This window comes from Taeniopygia guttata, chromosome 19 (genome assembly GCF_048771995.1).
Source record: "Taeniopygia guttata chromosome 19, bTaeGut7.mat, whole genome shotgun sequence".
NCBI classification, from domain to species: Eukaryota; Metazoa; Chordata; class Aves; order Passeriformes; family Estrildidae; genus Taeniopygia; species Taeniopygia guttata.
This window is the reverse complement of record NC_133044.1, coordinates 6087780-6106029: the sequence shown is the minus strand read 5'-3', so window position 1 is coordinate 6106029 and position 18250 is coordinate 6087780. Positions and strand designations below refer to the sequence as shown.

Below are 18250 nucleotides of genomic sequence, written 5' to 3'. Positions count from 1 at the left end.
TCAGCAGTGGCACCATCAGCAGTGCCACCAAGAGAACCCCCAAGCAGACCACCAGTGATGCCACCAGTGATGGCCCCAGCAGGACCCTCAGAGGTGTCCCCAGTGTAACTGTTGTCAGCAGTGGCACCATCAGTAGCGCCACCAAGAGAACCCCCAGCGGTGCTTTTATCAGGCCACCAGTGGTGCCACCAGTGATGGCACCTGAAATGGCCCCAGCAGGGCCCTCAGAGGTGTCACCAGTGTAACTGTCAGCAGTGGCACCATCAGTAGTGCCACCAAGAGAACCCCCAAGCAGACCACCAGTGATGCCACCAGTGATGACACCCAAATGGCCCCAGCAGGACCCTCAGCAGTGTCACCAGTGTCACCATGAGTAGCGCCACCAAGAGAACCCCCAGCGGTGCTTTTATCAGGCCACCAGTGATGGCACCAGTGATGACACCCAAAATGGCCTCAGCAGGACCCTCAGAGGTGTCTCCAGTGTAACTGTCAGCAGTGGCACCATCAGTAGCGCCACCAAGAGAACCCCCAAGCAGGCCACCAGTGATGCCACCAGTGATGGCCCCAGCAGGACCCTCAGAGGTGTCACCGGTGTAGCTGTCACCAGTGTCACCATGAGTAGCACCACAAAGAGAACCCCCAGCAGTGCTTTTATCAGGCCACCAGTGATGGCACCCAAAATGGCCCCAGCAGGCCCCTCAGAGGTGTCACCAGTGTAACTGAGCAGTGGCACCAGCAGGGCTCTGGCAGTCCCGTCCCCAGCAGACACAGCACACGGCCGCAGGGTACAAGTGCCTTTATTGCTCCCTCACGTCTGCAGCCGCAGCAGGGCCGGGGCCGGCGGCGGGGGCCGCTCCCGGCGGTGGCAGCGCTCCAGCTCCCCCAGCACCGCCAGGAGCCGGCTCAGCCCCTCGGGCAGGGCAGCGTCTGCGGGACAGGGCGGGACAGTGACACCCACAGCTCCCCGGGGTCACCTCCCAAGCAGAACATCCCCGCACCCCGCACCCCAACCCACCTTCACCGTTCCGGGCCGCCCCCGGCTCCAGCAGCTCCAGCAGCTCCCAGTACTTGTCCCTGCGGAGAGGGCAGAGAGCGGCCGTGGCGGAGCAGCGCGGCCGCGGGGCGGTGCGGGGGTCCCGCGGGCAGGACTCACCTGAGCGTCCCCCGCAGGCCCTGCAGGTGCTGGAAGAGCCGCTGAGCCTCCACCGAGGGGTCCAGCGGGTCACTCCAGTCCTGCAGGGTGACGCCGTGCCGGGTCCGGTCGCATCCCAACCCTGCGGGGCAGCGCGGTCACCGTACCGGGGGGACACCCCGGCACCCCCGCGGGGCTCCGGGGCCACCTCCCCGTACCTGTCCTGTCGCGCTGGTGGCAGCAGCTCCACTTGTCGCCGCGGAAGACGCCGGGGTGGTAGGAGCGGAGCACGCGGGGGTTGTTGCCGCACACCTTGCGCAGGGCTGACAGCCACTGGTTCAGCTCGTTGACACACTGCGGGGTTGGGGACAGTCAGAGGGACCCCGCGCTGTGCCACCGCCCGCGCGGTGCCACCGCCCGCGCTGTGCCACCGCACCTTGCACTGCAGGTAAGCCGTCTCCTGCTGCCCGCCCGTGCCCATGTAGACCACCTGCATGACGTGGGAGCTGCCGAAGCTCTTCTCCTCCACCTTCTCGGCCGCCAGGATGTCGCCCAGGGCGATGGCACCGATACGCTGATGGAGGGGACACACACGGAGGGGGTCAGCGCCACCCCGCTGCCGCTCCCCCACCCCACCAGCACGGCCGTACCTCCGCACCGGGGCTCTTGCCGAAGCTCAGGGACTCCCCGGTGAGGCAGAAATGGAGTTTCTTGCCGGCGGCAGCGGCGAGCAGCGGGCCCTTGCCCCGTGTCTTGTGCACAAGGAGCATCCCCTCCTTCACCACGGCCGGCGGCCGCCCCTCACCCTCCTCCTCGCCCTTGTCCTCCTCCGTGCCCACCAGGCGGGTGATGAAGTCCCTCATGCGGGCTGTGCCCTCCTGCAGGGCGGGCAGCAGCGGCGACAGCCACGTCTCCTTGGCGCGCCCGGCTGCTGGCTCCATGTTCCCGACCAGCTGGATGGCCTGGGGACCGCGGGGGTGGCAGCGTCACCCCCAGGAGACACGGCTGGCACCCCAAAGGGCCGCCCCGGTGTCCCCTGTCGCACCTTGGCCAGCAGCAGCAGCGTGCGGCCGGTCCGCGCGTCCGCGTGTGCGGCCCGCAGCTGGAACAGCTTGGGGGTCATCACGGCCGGCGAGAAGAAGCGCAGGCACAGGAAGCTGGTGACAGCCACAAATTTGGCGTGCTGGGACCGCCGAGGGGTGGGGAACACACGTGAGGGTCTCTCCCCGCGTGGGACAACCCCACAAACAGCGATGCACCGGGTGGCCGGGGCTGCTGCTTGCCCAAGAGGGGACCCCACCGAGCACACTGGGGACCCGCTGTCCCCTGGGGATGTCCCCACAGCATCCCCCGCACAGCCCGACCTGGTGCTGCGGGAAGCGCTCCCCGACGCGCTGGAAGAGCTGGCGGAACGCGGCGCGGATCAGCGGCGGACACGCTGGGGCCGACTTGACGATGGCATCCAGGAGCTCGCCCAGGTAGGACTGGAGGTGCTGCCGGCCCTGCTCGATCACCTCGCCCTCCGTCTGCACCCGGTGCAGCCCCGAGCACCTGCAGGCACCGCCACTGTCACCCCCAGCGCTGGGGCCACCCCTGCCCTGCCCACCCCACGAGCCCCTTACCCGACGTCTTTGATCTCCACCTTTCTGGGATCCAGCTCCACGTATTTCTTCTCCTCAAACACACGGGTGATGGTGGGGCCCAGGACAAAGTGCAGGTATGGCATCCCTGTCACCTGCCGAGGGACCACACAGGGGACAGGGGTGGGCCACAGATTTGGCACCCGACACCCCCAGGGTCACCCAGTGGATCTTCTCCAGCCTCCCAGCCCCGGGGGAAGGCACAAGCACAGAATCCCTCCCAGTTCTTCCCCTGGGAACAGCCCAGGGCCAGGAGGAGCTGGGAAGAGCAGGTTTTGGGTGGTGTGGCACCTTGAGGAAGGACTCCATCGACTTTGAGGCCAGAGAGTTGCTCCGGAACAGAGTGTTGGGCTCACCTGCAAAACAGGACAGGGTCCATGGCCTGGGGAATGGCCTCAGGTCATCCCTGAGCAGCTGCAGTCATGGGGGTCATTCCCAGGGTCTGTGCCCTGTCCCCTGGCCATTTCCATGGGGATTTCCTAACCTCGGACCACCTGCTCCTCCACCAACCTCAGCCCATGAGCTGCTGGGATGAGCCCAACAGATTGCACAGTGCGATGGCTGAGCCTCAACCATCACTCCCCAAAAAATCCCCACAAAAGGTCCCGGAGGTTTTGCAGCCCCAGGAGATGATAAGGAAGCCTCCAGGTGCATTCCCCATTCCAGCCTTACAGGGCTTGGCCAGCTCCAGCTCAAAGAGCAGGTCCAGGAACTCCTTGACCAGCCCCTGGCCCAAGAAGAGTTTGACCAAGTTGATGGCGACCTCCTGCCGGCACTCGGCCGTGGTGGTTTCGTCCAGGAGGGTGACCAGGTGCACTTGGCCATCCTGGAGGGAAGAGGCGCCATGAGGTGACAGCCCGAGGCAGGCAGACACCACAGAGCTGGGAAATGGGGGTGCTCCAGCAGGGCTGGGCATGGAGCCCTCACCTGGCGCCCCAACTTCACCTCCTGGCACAGGAGCTGCACCAGGGGCTGGTAGCAGTGGGAGGGAAGCACCGTCTCGTCCCGGAGCTTCACCTGCAGCTGCAGCGAGCCCAGACTGCCCCGGCGCCTGCAGGAACACGGGGAGGGCGGGTGGGTGGGTGGATGGATGGATGGATGGATGATGGATGGATGGATTGATGGATGGATGGATGGAGGGATGGATGATGGATGGATGGATGATGGATAGATGGATGGATGGATGGAAGGATGGATGGATAGATGGATGGATGGGGGATGGATGGATGGATGATGGATGGATGGATGGAGGGATGGATGGAGGGATGGATGGATGGGTGGATGATGGATGGATGATGGATGGATGATGGATAATGGATGGATGGATGATGGATGGATGGAGGGATGGAGGGATGGATGGATGGATGATGGATGGAGGGATGGATGGATGATGGATGGAGGGATGGATGGATGATGGATGGAGGGATGGAGGGACGATGGGTGGATGGATGGAGGGATGGATGGGTGGATGATGGGTGGGTGGGTGGGTGGGTGGGTGGGTGGATGATGGGTGGGTGGATGGGTGGATGGGTGAATGGGTGGGTGGATGGGTGAATGGGTGGATGGATGGATGCTTCACCAAGCAGGAGGTGGCCCAACACCCCAGGCTACCCCTCCAAAGTGATGATGCTTTCCAGAAAAACTCCCATCCCTCCTGAGGGCACTGGGACCACCCCCAACACACCCCAACACACCCCAACACCCTGTACCAAAACTCACTCGTCCTCTGTCGGCTTTGACTTGTCTGGGCACAGCCTGAACCACCCCTCCTCCTGCCCAGCCGCTTCCAGCCCCTGGACACTGAACACCACCTGGGAGGGGAAGGCAGGAGAGGCCTGGGAGTGCAGCCAGGCTGGGCCCTGGCAGCACTGAAAGGGTTTGGGGCTCACCTTGCCCAGGAAGTCGTTCCTGCCCACAAGGTCCCAGTCCCACACCTCCACGCAGAGCTTCTCCTCAGCGGGCTCGGCCAGCTCGAACTCGAAGGTCTCATTCCAGCGAGGGTAACAGGATTTCTTGACCACCTGCAAAGGCAACAGCTTTGTTCCCTCTTCCTGGCTGGGTATATCCCTCAGGGACACCAAGCTGGGGATGCTGGGGGACAGGGATGGCTCTGGGTTCCCCGTGGGTTGATTCCACCTGCAGCCCTGGCAGGCTGGGCATGGCTGAAGCCGCACTCACGGTGCTCTCCTGCGTCTTCCCGTTGTAGCGCAGGCGGACAAAGGGGTCGGAGGCACCATTCCGGTCCTTCCTGGCCAAATCCCTGCCGAGGAGAGGGGGAATTTACCAGCTACCTCCCAAAATACCTACAGGCACCCACGGCACCCACTCTGCTCTCAGAGAATCTCAAGATATATGTCCCAAAGACCTGCAGATGAGGTAGACCCTGACCCAGCAACCCCATCTGGGTAATAAAGGACCGGATACACCAGGGAAACTGAGTCACGGAGCAGCTCAGGCTCAGCACCCATGTCCCAGCTGCACACACAGGCCCTGTCACCCTCGTGTCCCTCTCACCTGGCCTCCAGCACGGAGCAGCGCAGCCGCCGGCTGCCCTGGCTGCCCAGGACCTCCACCCGCAGGTGGATCTCCCCCTGCACCTCCTCATCAGGATCCACCTCGCTGAGGCTCATCCAGCCGCTGTATCCTGTGGGAAAAGGGGGGACCCCATGAAGGGGCCATGGGGGAACCCCTCAGCACCAGCTTGTCCAAGGGGTGGGAGATGGGTCCCTCCTGGGACCCCCAGCCACGCTTTCCCTACCCTTGGGGTGCTCTGCCAGCATGTCCCGGGTGATGCAGACCTTCCCAATGATGTCGTCACGGCTGGAAAACAAAAATGGGCAACAGGACACGGCATGGGGTGGGTGCCCAGGTAGGACAGCCCCACTTTGGGGGATCCTGGAGAGGGCCCACCATGGTGTGTCTGTCCCCACGGAGCACATCAGCCACCCTCTGCTGCCAGCTGGACAATATCCTCGGGAGATATCTTCACCCATCTGTGTCCCAAAGCCCAGGGCAGCGTGGCCAGCTGGGGATTCTCCGGTGTCAGCACCAGGCTGAGCATGCAGGGAGCCAAAGCCACCAACAGAAAAGGCACCAAACAGAAAAGCCACCAAAGCCCAGCACACCTGAGGGCATCCTCGTCCATGACGTAGATGGAGATGCTGTGGAAACCGGGCTGGAGCTGCACCTCGTATTCCTCCCCCCAGAACGGGGACAGCGTCTTCCACACCGTGGCAGTCCTGTGAGGCAGGTGGCACTGGTGACAGGGGGGACAGGGCTCCCTCTCAGGGGTACTCCCCAGCCCTGGGACCTTCCCAGCTTTTGGGGACACATGGCTGGGGGAAGCACCCAGAGTTTGAAAGCCTCAGCTGGGGCAGGGATGAGTCTCTGTCCCTGTCCTTGTCCTGTCTTGTGGCTCTGGGCTGGCAAGACACAGGGGTGGGGTGGAGGGGAAGGGGGCCATGAGCTGTTAGACACTTCTGTGTCTGCAGGAGCATCTCAGCCCAAAGTATGAATGATAAATAGCAAATCTTAACAATAATCATAACAACAATATGCCTGGGCCTGGAGACACCTGCCTGGAGCAAGGTTTGGGGCTCCAGCAGTTTTAGGGACCAGCCAGGGACCCGGGGCACCCACCTGATGATGGCCTCATCATCGATCTTCACGATGCAGTACGGGTCACTGCTCCCCGTGCTAGAAGGACAAGGGACAGCTCTGTCAGTGCCACCAGCCACAGCCTGGCCACCACCCAGCCTGCAGGAGTCTCACGGCCATGGGCGAGCAAAGCCTTCAGCCCAAACAGCCCCCACAGAGCAGAGACAGCGCCCTGAGGGAGCAGAGGCTGCCAAAGACTTCCACGGGGGATCTTGGCCACAGCTGCCAGCACAGGGTGACCCCAGCTTGGCTTCCAGACCGGGGACACCCCTCCCTGACCGTGTCCGGCTGCTCTGGCTGCCAGAAGTGGCTTTTCCTTTTCCACACAGGAAGGCAAGGAGCAAACAAACCCCACCCTTTCCCCGAAACGGCTCCAGGCACCTGCAGCCCAATTTCACACCCCGGGAGTGAGGCCACAGCAGCCTCCAGGGTGTCCCCAGACCCCCAACACTCCCACAGGGATGGGGACAGCCCTAGGGACACCCCCAGGGATGCAGAGGGTGTGAAGGGCAGCCACCACCGTGCTTTGGCCATGCTTCCTCCCTGGGGACAACCCGAGTCACCCTTGCCAAAACACAATCACGGTTTTACAGCTTATTGCCCTGCTTCATCAAAACAGGGTCAGGGGTGAGCAGGGACAGGGGAACCAGGACCTGGGGGTGGCCAAGGTCATGGAAAGGTTGTGGCTGCCACCCCACTGGCATGGGGCAGCCTGGAGCATGGGGAACTCATTAACACCAACCCCAGTGGCACTGTCAGGCAGCCACGAGTGTCCTGGGGAAGGGAGGGTGCACAGCTTGGGGGACCCCAGGCATTGAGTGATTCCCACATCCCAAATCCAGGGATGCTGAGAGGCAGCTGCTGGGGGGACTGAAAAGGTTTTGGGGACAACTGAAAGGATTTGGGGGAATCCAGACAGGTTTTGGAGGGACTGAAGGAGGTGGAGGGGACTGAAAGGGTTTTGGGGGATTCAAAACGGGTTGGAGGGGACTAAAATGGTTTTGAGGAGGATTGAAAGGGTTCTTAGGGGGAATCAGAAGGTGGTTTGGGGGAATCAAAAGGAGTCGGAGGGAACTGAAAGGGTCTTGAGGGGGATTGAAAGGAGTGTTGAGGGGGATTGAAAGGGGTTTGAGGGGTTCAAAAGAGGTTGGAGGGGATTGAAAGGGGTTTGGGGGGATTCCAAAGAGGCTGGAGGGGACTGAAGGGGGTTTGAGGGGATTCAAGACTTTGGAGGGGACTGAAAGGGTTTTGGGGAAATCAGAAGAGGCTGGAGGGGACTGAAGGGGTTTGGGGGATTCCAAAGAGGCTGGAGGGGACTGAAAGGGTTTTGGGGGGATTCAAAAGAGTTTGGAGGGGACTGAAAGGGGATTGGGGGATTCAAAAGAAGCTAGAGGGGACTGAAGGGGTTTGGGGAAATTCAAAAGATTTTGGAGGGGACTGAAGGGGTTGGGGGGATTCCAAAGAGGCTGGAGGGGACTGAAGGGGTTTGGGGGGATTCCAAAGAGTTTGGAGGGGACTGAAAGGGTTTTGGGGAAACCAGAAGAGGCTGGAGGGGACTGAAAGGGTTTTGGGGAAATCAGAAGAGGTTGGAGAGGACTGAAAGGGATTTTGGGGGATTCCAAAGAGGCTGGAGGGGACTGAGGGGGTTTGGGGGGCTCCCTGCCCCGCTGAGCACGGCAGCCACAACACCATCCCTGCTCCCGGCGCTGCTCCCGCTCCTTCCCGGCGAAGGGCTTTATAAAGAGGAAATGAGCCCAGGTGGGAATGGGGGAAGGGGGATGGAATTAAAAATTAACTGGTGTTGTTCAGCCCTGGGAGGTGGTGAGAGTAAATGAATAAAAATTGAAATAAAATATGGGATTAAAAAGGAAAGGAAAAAAAAAATTAGAATGATAAGTGGAAGGGAAATAAAGAATAAAAAAAATAGAATTTTTTAAAAAGCAAAGAAAATTAAAGTAGAAATAAAAGTATGACTAAAAGTGAGAAATGAAAGGAAGATTGAATAAAAAAGTTAAAGATCGAATTAAAAAGAAAAGAAAAAGAAAAGAAAAATAAAAGGATAAAATAAAAAGATAAAGTAAAAGTATAAAGTATAAAGTAAAAGTATAAAGTAAAAGTATAAAATAAAAGTATAAAATAAAAGTATAAAATAAAAGGATAAAATAAATGGATAAAATAAATGGATAAAGTAAATGGATAAAGTAAATGGATAAAGTAAATGGATAAAGTAAATGGATAAAGTAAATGGATAAAGTAAAAGGATAAAATAAAAGGATAAAATAAAAGGATAAAATAAAAGGAGGAATCATAAGTGACTACATGAAAAATAAATAAGTGAAAAAAAGGAAAAAGGGCAAAAATGAAAGAAAAAGTAAATTAAAAATAAATAATGAAATAGAAAGTCAAAAAGTTAAAATACTGGAATAAAAATAGAATAGATTAGGATAAACTAAAGATTAAAAATTATTGGCGTTATTTATTATCTTAACATTGAATTAAGCCAATAAATAAATAAATAAATAATAAAAGAGAAATTCAAATAAGAGAAATTCAATGTCACATTAAAAAAAAAGTAATACTAAATACAGTAAATTTAAAAAAATCAGTCAGATCCTTTCCCTTGGGATACAGAGGAGGGGAAGATTTGGCAGCCCCAGCTGAGGGGGTTCCCGTAACTCCCTGAGCCAAACGCTGGGGGGTTCCCGCCGGGGATTTGGGGGTGCTCCATCAGCCCCGCAGAGGGAATTCCCGGAGGGAAGCAGCGAGCCCAGAGCGGTGCCAGGGCAGGAACCGGATCCCCCCGGGGCGCTGCTCGGCGGGGAAGGGGCCGGGGCCAGCCCGGGCCAAGGTCGCGCTCGGGTTTCCCTCCCCACCCCAGCCCAGCGCCACGTCCCAAAGCCACCGGCCCGCACAGGGTCAAGCTCCGGCGGGGAGCTGTGCCAAGGGATTTAAAAATCAGGCCCTGACACACGGGATTTAAAAAAAGAAAAAAAAAAAGTCATGTTTCTTTCCTTGTTTATCCTCTTTTTCCATGACGGCTGCAGGGATTTTTGGTGGTTTTTTGCTCCTCAGCAGCTTCCCGCTGCTTTGGTGGCGGATGGGGCCACCCCGGCGCTGTCCCCACATCCCGCCCCATAAGGATCGGAGCGATGAGGAGAAGCCCGGGGTTTTTTTGGGAGGGAAATCCCGAGCCAAGGGCTGCTCCCCGCACCTCAGCCGGGTGGGATGGAGCCCTGGGCAGTCTCTTTGGGGACGGATGTACCGCTCCTGCTGCGCCTCCGGGGGTCCCGGCGAGGGTCCCGCTGTGGTGGGGACAGCCCTGCCCCGTGTAGCACAGAGGGACCCCCCCAAAGTGGGAGCGCTGCTTGGGGTACCCCAAACACTGCTGGGGGCATCCCACAGCAAGGGGGGAGACCTCAACCCCATCCCGGGGGGTGCCCCCAAATCACAGCACTGCTGAGGGAGCCCCCAAAGCGCTAAGAACTGCTGGGAGCACATAAAAATGTCCTGAAGGGAACCCCCAGAGCAAGGGGGATTCCAAAGCCGCCCTATGGGGAACCTCCAAATAAATGCACTGCTGGAGGGGTACCCCAAATCTACCCTGAAGGGAACCCCCAAAGTAAACACACTGCTGGAGTGGGGGACCCTAAAGCCACCCTGGGGGGAATCCTTAGTGCAGGGCGACTCCAAAGCCATCCTGGAGGGAACACCCCAAGGGGCGACACCCCAAAAGGGGATCCTCAAGCCACCTGATCCTAAAGCCCCTACACCACATGCACAGCTGGGGGTCACCCAAACCATTCTGAGCAAGCCCGCAAAGCAGGGAGGAGGCTCTAAGGCCACCCCGAGGGTGGTGTCCCCATCGGGGACCTGTTGGGGGGACACCCCGCAGCACCCCTGGGAAAGCGGCGAGTCCCTCGGGATGCCCCCGCCCCGAACGCGTCGCGGCCGCCGCGGGGGCACTCACATGTCCTTGGCGGGCAGGTTCCTGCCCTCCACGATGCGGATGGAGAGGGCGCTGCGCCGGGCCATGGCGGGCGGGCAGCGGAGCACCGAGCCCGGCGGAGCCGCAGGAGCCGAGCCCGGCGGAGCCAAAGGCGCCGAGCGCGGCCTCGAACCCGCGGCCCCCGCACAGCGCCCATGTGCGGGCCGGCGCTGCGCCCGCCAATCAGCGCGCGGGGGCGGGGAAATGGGCGTGGCCTAAGGCACATCCGCGGCGCCCATTGGGTGAGCCCATCGGCTGTCGGCCAGGGGGGCGGGGCCTGTGCGGGTGGGCGGGGCCGAGCTCTCCGCGCTGGCGGGGTCCCGCGGGGTCCCCCCCTGTGTCCCCTCGGTCCCTCGGCCCCCTCGTTCCCCTTTCTGTCCCCTCTCCGTCCCCTTGTTCCCCTTTCTGTCCCCTCTCTGTCCCTTCTGTCCCCTCTCTGTCGCCTCGTTCCCCTTTCTGTCGCCTCGTTCCCCTTTCTGTCCCCTCGGACCCCTCTCTGTCCCTTCTGTCCCCTCTCTGTCCCCTCTGTCCCCTCTCTGTCCCTCTCTATCCCCTCGTTTCCCTTTCTGTCCCCTCTGACCCCTCTCTGTCCCCTCTGTCCCCTCTCTGTCCCCCTCTATCCCCTCTCTGTTGCCTCGTTCCCCTCTCTGTCCCCTCTCTGTCCCTCTCTATCCCCTCTCTGTCCCCTCGTTTTCCTTTCTGTCCTTTTGTTCCCCTCTCTGTCCCTCTCTGTCCCCTTTCTGTCCCCTCTGTCCCCTCTCTGTCCCTCTCTATCCCCTGTCTGTCCCCTCGTTCCCCTTTCTGTCCCCTTGTTCCCCTCTCTGTCCCCTCGGACCCCTCTCTGTTCCCTGTCTGTCCCCTCTCTGTCCCCCCAGCCCAGGCCGGTTCGTGCCCAACCCGGTGCCCGCCTGGATCGGACCAATCCCACCCCGGACCCTCTGTGCCCCCCGAACCTGGGGGGCTGCAGCATCGGCCGCGCTGCTCTGCACCCCAAACCTCCGCCGGTTTATTGATTTTTTAACCCATTTTTTTGCTTGTTTTTAAAGTACTGCACCCGAGGACAGGCGGCATTTGTGGGTGCTGGCTGCCCTAAATACCAGCAGAGGCTCGGGGAACCCCCCCATGGCGAGACCCACCTGGGCTCGGGGACTCGGGCACACCCAAAGCTGTGCCAGCCAAGATGGTCCTTGGCATTTTCCCGGCGGGGACACTCTGGGGACACCGCGGGGACACGCTGGGAACACGCTGTCTGTTCCTCCAGCGCTGCCCCTCTGCCTCCCCCGCACAGGGGACACCAGGGGACAAGGTGCAGTCCCGCCACCTCCCACGAGCCCCTCCGTGTGCCAGCCCCAGCAAGGCACGCGTGGCAGGTGACAGTGCCCTTTGCAGAGCCCCTTGCAGGCGAAGCAGGTGCTTTATTTGGGGGTGTAGGGCGGAGGGGAGCCGCGTTTGCCGGGTGGAGCCATCCCTCCACGCGGATCCCGGCAGGATTCATGGCTGGATTTGTTTGATTTCCCTCCCGGAGGCGGCTCCGGCAGTGGGGGGGCAGGTTGTTAACACCCCCCAGGTGGCACAAGGACACCCCGTAAGGGCGCTGTGACCGGGCCGAGGTGGTACCTGCGGGGAGAAACGCGGCTGTTAATATTTGTGTAGGATGTCTATAGGTACACACACACCTGCCCCGCCTCCACCCACTGTGGATTGTCTCCAGCACCAGCGGGGACTCATCCTGCCCGGGCTGCAGGATCGGGGCACCCCCAGCCCCGAGATCAGCATCAGAGACCCACACCCCGCTGTGGGATCAGGAATGATGGATCCAGTCCCTCCCAGTCCCCTCCCTGCCCCAGCCCTCCTCACCAGTGCAGGATCAACCCCCACATCCCCCAAATCGGGATCGGGGACACCCCCCAGATCGGGATTGGGGACACCCCCCAGCACAGGATCAGCCCCTACATCCCCCAGATCGGGATCGGGGACACCCCCCAGATCGGGATCGGGGACACCCCCCAGCCCAGGATCAGCCCCCACATCCCCCAGATCGGGATTGGGGACACCCCCAGTGCAGGATCAGCCCCCCGGGGTCCCCTCTTGAGGTCTCATGGCTCTCAGAGGAACCCGAGCTGTACCCGGGACGGATAGGGTCATTTCGGGGTGTGGGAGCCCCTCCTCTGGGCTGGGTCAGGAAGAGCTCATTTAGGATAAAAGGTGTTGGAGAAACACCTCCCACACCCCCCCACACCCCCCATCCCCACCTCCCGGCCACTCCAGTGCCCCCCACCCCAGCATCAGAGCTGGGGGGTCAGGCTCCCCCCGCTGCCCTGCACCCAGGGGACTTTCCCCATCCGGAGTGGGCACAGGTGGCACCGATGCCCAGCTGGGTGTGGCAGGGTGTCCCACAGCGGAGCACCCCTGGTCTCCAGGGGGACAGGGGACCTTGGGGCTTTCCAGGGGGCACAAAGCACGCAGAAAAGCCTTTAATGGGGTGTCACCCGCGGGGACAGAGCGGTGAGGGCACATTTACCCGCCGGGGGGCTCAGAGCCGGGCGCAGGGCTGGTCATAGACGTGGTGGGTGTTGTAGCGCCGCACCGACACCGACTCCGCCTTGCTGAAGGTGCTGCTGCCACAGGACTCCGAGCTGGGCAGGGAAAGACGGGGTGAGGGATGAGGGTGGGGACCAGGAGGTGCCAGTGTCACCCTCTGTCCCTGGTCCTGGGTGCCCAGCAGGCCCAGCTGGCGGCACTCACCCGCAGAAGACGAGCATGGCCAGCAGTGCCGCCAGGAGGATGGCGAAGAGGATGGAGAGGATGGTGGTGATGGCGATCATGCCGTCCCTGTACCCGCTGCCCGTGGAGATGTTGCTGGCTGGCTGGGCTGGGGAGAGAGCAGGAGGAGAGGGAGCAGGACACAGGGATACACACCCCGGCGTGGCTCAGGGCTCTGGATGGGTGACAGTGTGTTCACATGTGCCATCCCAATGTGCCATCCCAATGTGCCATCACACGGTGCCACCGTACACGAGTGAGACCCGCGGCAGAGCCCTACCTCAGTGTCCCCAGCTGCTCACAGGAGCCCTCACCCCAAATCACTGTCTCTCAGCATTCAGCCCCCTGGGACCGCCCCACACACCCAAGGCCACCCCACATTCCCCTGGCTGGCTGTGGGCTGGGTGTGGGGGCAGGACGGGCACTGGTACCTGTCCTCAGCATGATTGGCATCGACCATTTTGTCTCAGCCACGGGCCCAGAGTCATCCAGGGCGAGGAACTTCACCCTAAGATGGGAAGGGAGGTTGGCCACGGCCCCACAAGCCGGGGGGCTGCTGGCAGCCCTTGAGGGGGCAGGTCCTGGACAGGCTCACCAGTACGGCCCAGGGCCGGGCAGGGGGCCATTGCACGTGGGTCTCGACATATCCTTTGCACAGCTGGTCTCGCTGCCCACGCGCAGCACCGTGATGTCCCCGGCGGGTTTGGGGCAGGGGTAGCTGGGCAGGGTGACATTGAGGGTCATGTAGGCAGAGACCTCGTCAGGGAACTTCTGGAATGCGGTCTTGGAGGTCCCCGGTTTCATGCTGTTGTTGAAGGCACCTGCAGGGATGGGGATGGGGATGGGGATGGGGATGGGGGTGAGGAGGGACTTGGTGGGGGGTACAGGGACCCCTGCACGCCCCCTGCCCTGGGCTGCTCCCACCTACCCTTGTCATTGGTCACCACCAGCCAGATGACGGCGTCGCTGTAGTTTTGGAAGACGCAGCGGGGCTGGTCCAGCACGAAGGTGGAGGCGGTGGTCACCATCTCCAGCCGGGGATCCTGGGTCAGGGCTGGCTCAGGCCCCACCGTGACTACTGTGAGAAGCCAAGGGGGTGCGGTGGAGGGTGTGGATCCCCCGCTGCAGCCCCTGAGGCTCTGACCCGCGGCCGCAGTGCCGGGGATGGGAGCGGGGACAGGGACAGGAGGCAGCTGAACCCCGGGACCCCGGCAGTGAGGCCTCTGCTCCCCTGCCACCCCCAGCCTGGGCTCAGACACGTGTTGCATTAAAAGAGGCAGCAAAACCCCTCCATGCTCCCAGCCGCGGAGGGGAACACCCGTGCAGGACCCCCTGAGCAGAGGACTCGGGTGGGTGACACCAGGGACACTTGGGTTGGCACCCAGAATGGGGGGACATCAGCTGCCCTACATCTCCAGGCTCAGGGGAGTCCTGGTGGACTCCAGTGGGGACCCCACACTGTGCCAGTCAGCCAGTGGCAGTGACACCAGAGACTGGAGTGACACCCAGACAGGATCCAGAATTGGGGGGCATCATCTGCCCTACACCTCCAGGCTGAGCGGGGCCCTGGTGCCTGTGCACGGGGGGACCCCGCAGTGCCGAGGGGACCCCGAGCCCATCCCGATGGTGTCCTGGACTCACCGGTGCCGCGGGCGGCGGGCAGGAGCAGGAGGAGCAGCGGGAGCATGGTGCGGGTGCCTCGGTGCCCAGGGCGGGAGTGCAGCTGGGGCTCCTTGTCCCCTGGGACCCGCCTGTGGTCACCATCCGCCCACATTCCTGCAGGGCCGCAGCCCCGTGGCAAACAGGTTGGGCTCGTTTCCCCGGGAGCTTTTGTTATTTTTGAGCGCCCGCCGGCGAGGCGTGCTGAGATCCGCTGGGTTTGTGGCACGGGTGGGTGACGGCCCCACCCGGGCACAAGGGGGGATCCCCTGGTGATGCGCCCCACAGACCCCACCAGCGGCACCAAGGGCCCCCCACACCACCCCGAGTGCCATCAAACCAGGGCCTCGTGGGTTTTGAGGTCGCCCACCTGCCCAGCCCTGCCCTGCATGGCCAAAGACCAGGAGGAGACAGCTGCAGATGGAAAATCAGATTTTAATTGACAGCACGGTTCATGTCTATTGGAAGGTGGCCCTGCCTGTGGCAGCGGGGTTGAGACGAGGTGGTCCCTTTATGGTCCCGTCCAACCTGAACTGCTCCATGATTCTCTGACATGGAGCAGGGGGTTGGGGGGCAGAGCAGCACAGCCCTGGGGGGCTACACCCGCAGCCGGGGGGCAGGGGCTGGGGCAGGCCCGGGGGGATGTGGTGGGTCCGGTAGGATCTGCGGATGAAGGAGTCGGTCCCCAAGCCCTGGTGGCGCAGGGAGCCCCACACCTTGGCACTGCAGGGAGACAGAAGCAGAGGCACCAAGTGGTGTCTGTGGGGCTCGGCACCAGCCACCCACAAGGAGCCCTTTCTCTTGATGGCAACCCCCAATTTAGGAATAAAAATACTTTTTCATTGTTAAAAAGGTTTCTTTGCTGACGGGGTTGCCACGTTGGGGTGTTCTCCTGAGGCCCTGACACGGCCCCCCTCCCTAGCCCCCCGTACCCCAGGGCTCCGAGCACGGCGGTGGCCAGCACGGCGCCCAGGCTGGCCAGGATGGAGGAGATCACCACCACGGCACTGCCAGGGCGAGCGGGCACGGGCTCGATGGTGCTCGGGCTGACGGCTGGAAGGAGGCAGGATGGATACGGGGTGGATGTGGGATCGGGGATCACTTCTTCCCGCAGGTTTTGGGGTGATGGCACGGGGCTGATGCTGTGCCACGTGCCAGCACCCCAACCAGGTGGCGCAGGGGACACACAGGGGGGGTGGCAGTGCCACAGGTACCTCTGCGCAGGAGGATGGGCTCGGACCACCGCGTCTCCGCTTTGGGGCCGCTGCAGCCCATCAGCAGGAACTTCACCCTGCCACGGGCACGGGGGTGGCACCGGGGGACGAGCCAGTCACCCCAGGCGGGATTTGGGGCTCCTGGCCTTACCTGTAGGGTCCCGGGGAGGGCAGGGGCCCATTGCAGGGGTCCTCTCTGGCCTGCTCCCCGCACGCCGTGTCGCTCCCGACCCGCAGCACGGCCGGGCTCGCTGCCCCGCAGGAAAACGCCGCCGCCGCCGTCTCCAGCGTCATGTAGGAGTGGGCAGTGGGCAGCTGATGGTACAGGGGCACGTCCGCCCGGGACTGGGGGTTTCGGAATGTGGCTGATGCTGCACGGCACAGATGGAGGGTGAGCACTGCGGTGGGGTCCCCCGTGTCCCCTGGCACGGGGGAACGTGCTGGAGCAGTGAGCGCTCACCGTTGGCAAAGGCCACCGCCAGCCAAACAGCGTCCGAGGCTTCGGCGTGGCCGTCGAAGACGCAGCAGGGCCTCTCCAGCACGAAGGTGGTGGCGGTGACCTTGCCCAGCAGTGCCATGGGGGGCACGTGGGGCACGTAGGGAAGCCGGGCTGGGGGAGTGGGCAGTGAGCGAGGGACCCCCCGTTCCACACCGCTCAGCAAGGGCCTGACCCCACACCCACATGGGACTGTCACAAGGTGCCAGCACGAGGGGGACAGCACCGGTGGGGACCTCCCAGCCATGCCCAGCCCCATAAACCCCTCCCCGGCACAAGTGCCTCGCAGCCCCTCCAGGCCCCTGTCCCCTCTGCCCTGTCCCCCAGGGAGTCACCCAAATCCGCGGCTGCGCCCATCCCAGCCAGAGCCAGCAGCGCCCACGGCAGCTCCATGGCGGCGTCCTGCTGCTGCTGGATGTGATGTCCTGCTCAGCTCACCCCGTCCCGCTGCCGAGGGGACGAACCGCCCCCGGTGTCCCCGCAGCAGGGACCGCCTGTCCTGGGGCTGGACCCTCCCAGCCCCGCATTCCTGCACCGGCTCTGCCGGCCCGGCCGGACCCCGCGGGCAGAGGGGACAGCCGAGCATCCCGAGCCACCCGCTGGTCCCCAAACCGTCCTGCAGGACCCCCGAGGCACCTGCGAGGAATCAGGGCACAGGACAGTCGTGTGAAAGGGGAAACTGAGGTACAGGAGGCACTGGGGCGATGTTCCAGGATGGGTTGGCAGGGTTCTGTCTTTGCTACGAGGGCAGCCAGGCAAGTCGCCCTGAACCCCACTCACCCCACCAAGACCCAACTCCCCGTGGGTGCCGTGTGCCCACCAGCCCCCGGAGCCAGGGGTGAGCCCGTGCCCGACTGGTCCGGGTGCAGCCAGCCCTGCCCCGCGGGCAGGGAGCGCTGCGGAACATCACACCCAAACGAACCCAAATCCCAGCGTTCAGGTGAATGGTCCCACCCAGCACCAGGGGCACGGAAGCCTTTTCAGCTCTGGGGCCACCCCACACGCTGACATTTCCCCATCTCTCGTAGCCCTTCCAAGGCCTTGGGATGGGGGCAGGACATCGGCTCGGGAGCCCCTGAGCGCCGCTCCCCCCGCACAGGGCTCGGAGCGTGTTCCTGCCGTGTTTGCCAAGGGGAGCGGCTGCCCACTCCTGCGTGGGAGGAGATTTCCCCCCCTTCCCGAGGGGCCGGGACCGCGCCTTCAGATTAAGTGGAAATGGGGCATTCAGAGATTACGTGGTCCAGCTGCAGAGGGGAAAACCAGGCGCAGCTGCAGCTCCCTCCCTCCCTCCTTATCCCAGCCTCATCCCCCACGCCTGCCCAGCCACACTCGCCCCGGGGACCCCAAAGTCCCCCCGACCCTCCCCGGTGCTGCCCGGCCGGCAAGGTGCCAGCAGCAAGGTGAGGGGCAGGGGGGTGAGGCAGGGGGGTGACGCAGGGGACACTGAGTCACAGTTTCAGCTGCCGGTACCCAGCATAGCTGCGGGGTCAGGGCTGGGCTAATAATAACCACCCTGTGGCAGATGAGCCACCACCGCAGGGGCTGGGAGAGACACCCCCTCTCCTCTCCCTGGGGCTCCAGCTGGGGATAGGGGACACAAGGCTTTTGGTTAAATGTGCCTGGGGGCAGCAGAAGCTTTTATCTGGGACTCTGGCCCCTCCTGGCTCCGAGAGGTTCTGCTTTTATGCTTTCAGCCCACCTTTC

The 18250-nt window shown here is 62.3% G+C and overlaps 3 protein-coding genes across 5 annotated transcripts; all 3 read right to left on the bottom strand.

The window, feature by feature from the left end:
• Positions 1-781: 781 nt before the first annotated feature.
• Positions 782-10585, bottom strand: LOC100230025 (ras GTPase-activating protein 4). Of its 2 annotated transcripts, XM_030288053.4 has the most exons (20): positions 10397-10585; positions 6412-6468; positions 5898-6011; positions 5531-5592; positions 5287-5416; positions 4951-5032; positions 4662-4793; positions 4492-4583; positions 3700-3823; positions 3445-3598; positions 3064-3128; positions 2755-2867; positions 2497-2683; positions 2178-2315; positions 1783-2094; positions 1569-1706; positions 1351-1486; positions 1154-1274; positions 1016-1074; positions 782-927 (listed from the first exon to the last, which is right to left on the bottom strand). In XM_030288053.4, exons 1-20 carry the CDS (start codon positions 10459-10461, stop codon positions 809-811), a joined length of 2400 nt encoding a protein of 799 aa, XP_030143913.4. In that variant the 5' UTR covers positions 10462-10585; the 3' UTR covers positions 782-808. The 2 variants fall into 2 exon arrangements, with proteins under 2 accessions (XP_030143913.4, XP_072772942.1); XM_072916841.1 differs by lacking the exon at positions 10397-10585 and having other exon boundaries at positions 5898-6028.
• A 1224-nt stretch (positions 10586-11809) lies between these two features.
• On the bottom strand, positions 11810-14959 carry LOC115497757 (uroplakin-3b-like protein 1). The gene is made up of 7 exons (XM_041720083.2): positions 14819-14959; positions 14106-14255; positions 13773-13998; positions 13609-13685; positions 13160-13286; positions 12936-13050; positions 11810-12031 (listed from the first exon to the last, which is right to left on the bottom strand). Exons 1-6 carry the CDS (start codon positions 14949-14951, stop codon positions 12948-12950), a joined length of 816 nt encoding a protein of 271 aa, XP_041576017.2. The 5' UTR covers positions 14952-14959; the 3' UTR covers positions 11810-12031; positions 12936-12947.
• Positions 14960-15251: 292 nt separating this feature from the next.
• LOC121470932 (uroplakin-3b-like) lies at positions 15252-17154 on the bottom strand. 2 transcript variants are annotated; one of them, XM_072916758.1, is made up of 6 exons: positions 16882-17154; positions 16511-16660; positions 16202-16421; positions 16051-16127; positions 15769-15889; positions 15252-15559 (listed from the first exon to the last, which is right to left on the bottom strand). In XM_072916758.1, the coding sequence occupies exons 1-6, from the start codon at positions 16937-16939 to the stop codon at positions 15295-15297; spliced, it is 891 nt and encodes a 296-aa protein (XP_072772859.1). In that variant the 5' UTR covers positions 16940-17154; the 3' UTR covers positions 15252-15294. The 2 variants fall into 2 exon arrangements, with proteins under 2 accessions (XP_072772859.1, XP_041576069.2); XM_041720135.2 differs by lacking the exon at positions 16882-17154 and having other exon boundaries at positions 16511-16844.
• Between the last annotated feature and the right edge of the window lie 1096 nt (positions 17155-18250).

Excerpts from the sequence above, each read along its gene's own strand:
- LOC100230025 (XM_030288053.4), bottom strand. The coding sequence starts at position 10,461 with ATGGCCCGGCGCAGCGCCCTCTCCATCCGCATCGTGGAGGGCAGGAAC. Across the intron at positions 2,684-2,754 it reads GTGGAGATCAAAGACGTCGG|GTGCTCGGGGCTGCACCGGG; the intron begins GTAAGGGGCTCG and ends CGGTGCCTGCAG. Across the intron at positions 1,275-1,350 it reads CCACCAGCGCGACAGGACAG|GGTTGGGATGCGACCGGACC; the intron begins GTACGGGGAGGT and ends GCTGCCCCGCAG.
- LOC115497757 (XM_041720083.2), bottom strand. The coding sequence starts at position 14,951 with ATGTGGGCGGATGGTGACCACAGGCGGGTCCCAGGGGACAAGGAGCCC. Across the intron at positions 14,256-14,818 it reads GCCCGCCGCCCGCGGCACCG|TAGTCACGGTGGGGCCTGAG; the intron begins GTGAGTCCAGGA and ends GGCTTCTCACAG. Across the intron at positions 13,999-14,105 it reads GGTGGTGACCAATGACAAGG|GTGCCTTCAACAACAGCATG; the intron begins GTAGGTGGGAGC and ends CCATCCCTGCAG.
- LOC121470932 (XM_041720135.2), bottom strand. The coding sequence starts at position 16,805 with ATGGGGCTGGGCATGGCTGGGAGGTCCCCACCGGTGCTGTCCCCCTCG. Across the intron at positions 15,890-16,050 it reads GCCCATCCTCCTGCGCAGAG|CCGTCAGCCCGAGCACCATC; the intron begins GTACCTGTGGCA and ends GCCTCCTTCCAG. Across the intron at positions 15,560-15,768 it reads GCCGTGCTCGGAGCCCTGGG|TGCCAAGGTGTGGGGCTCCC; the intron begins GTACGGGGGGCT and ends GTCTCCCTGCAG.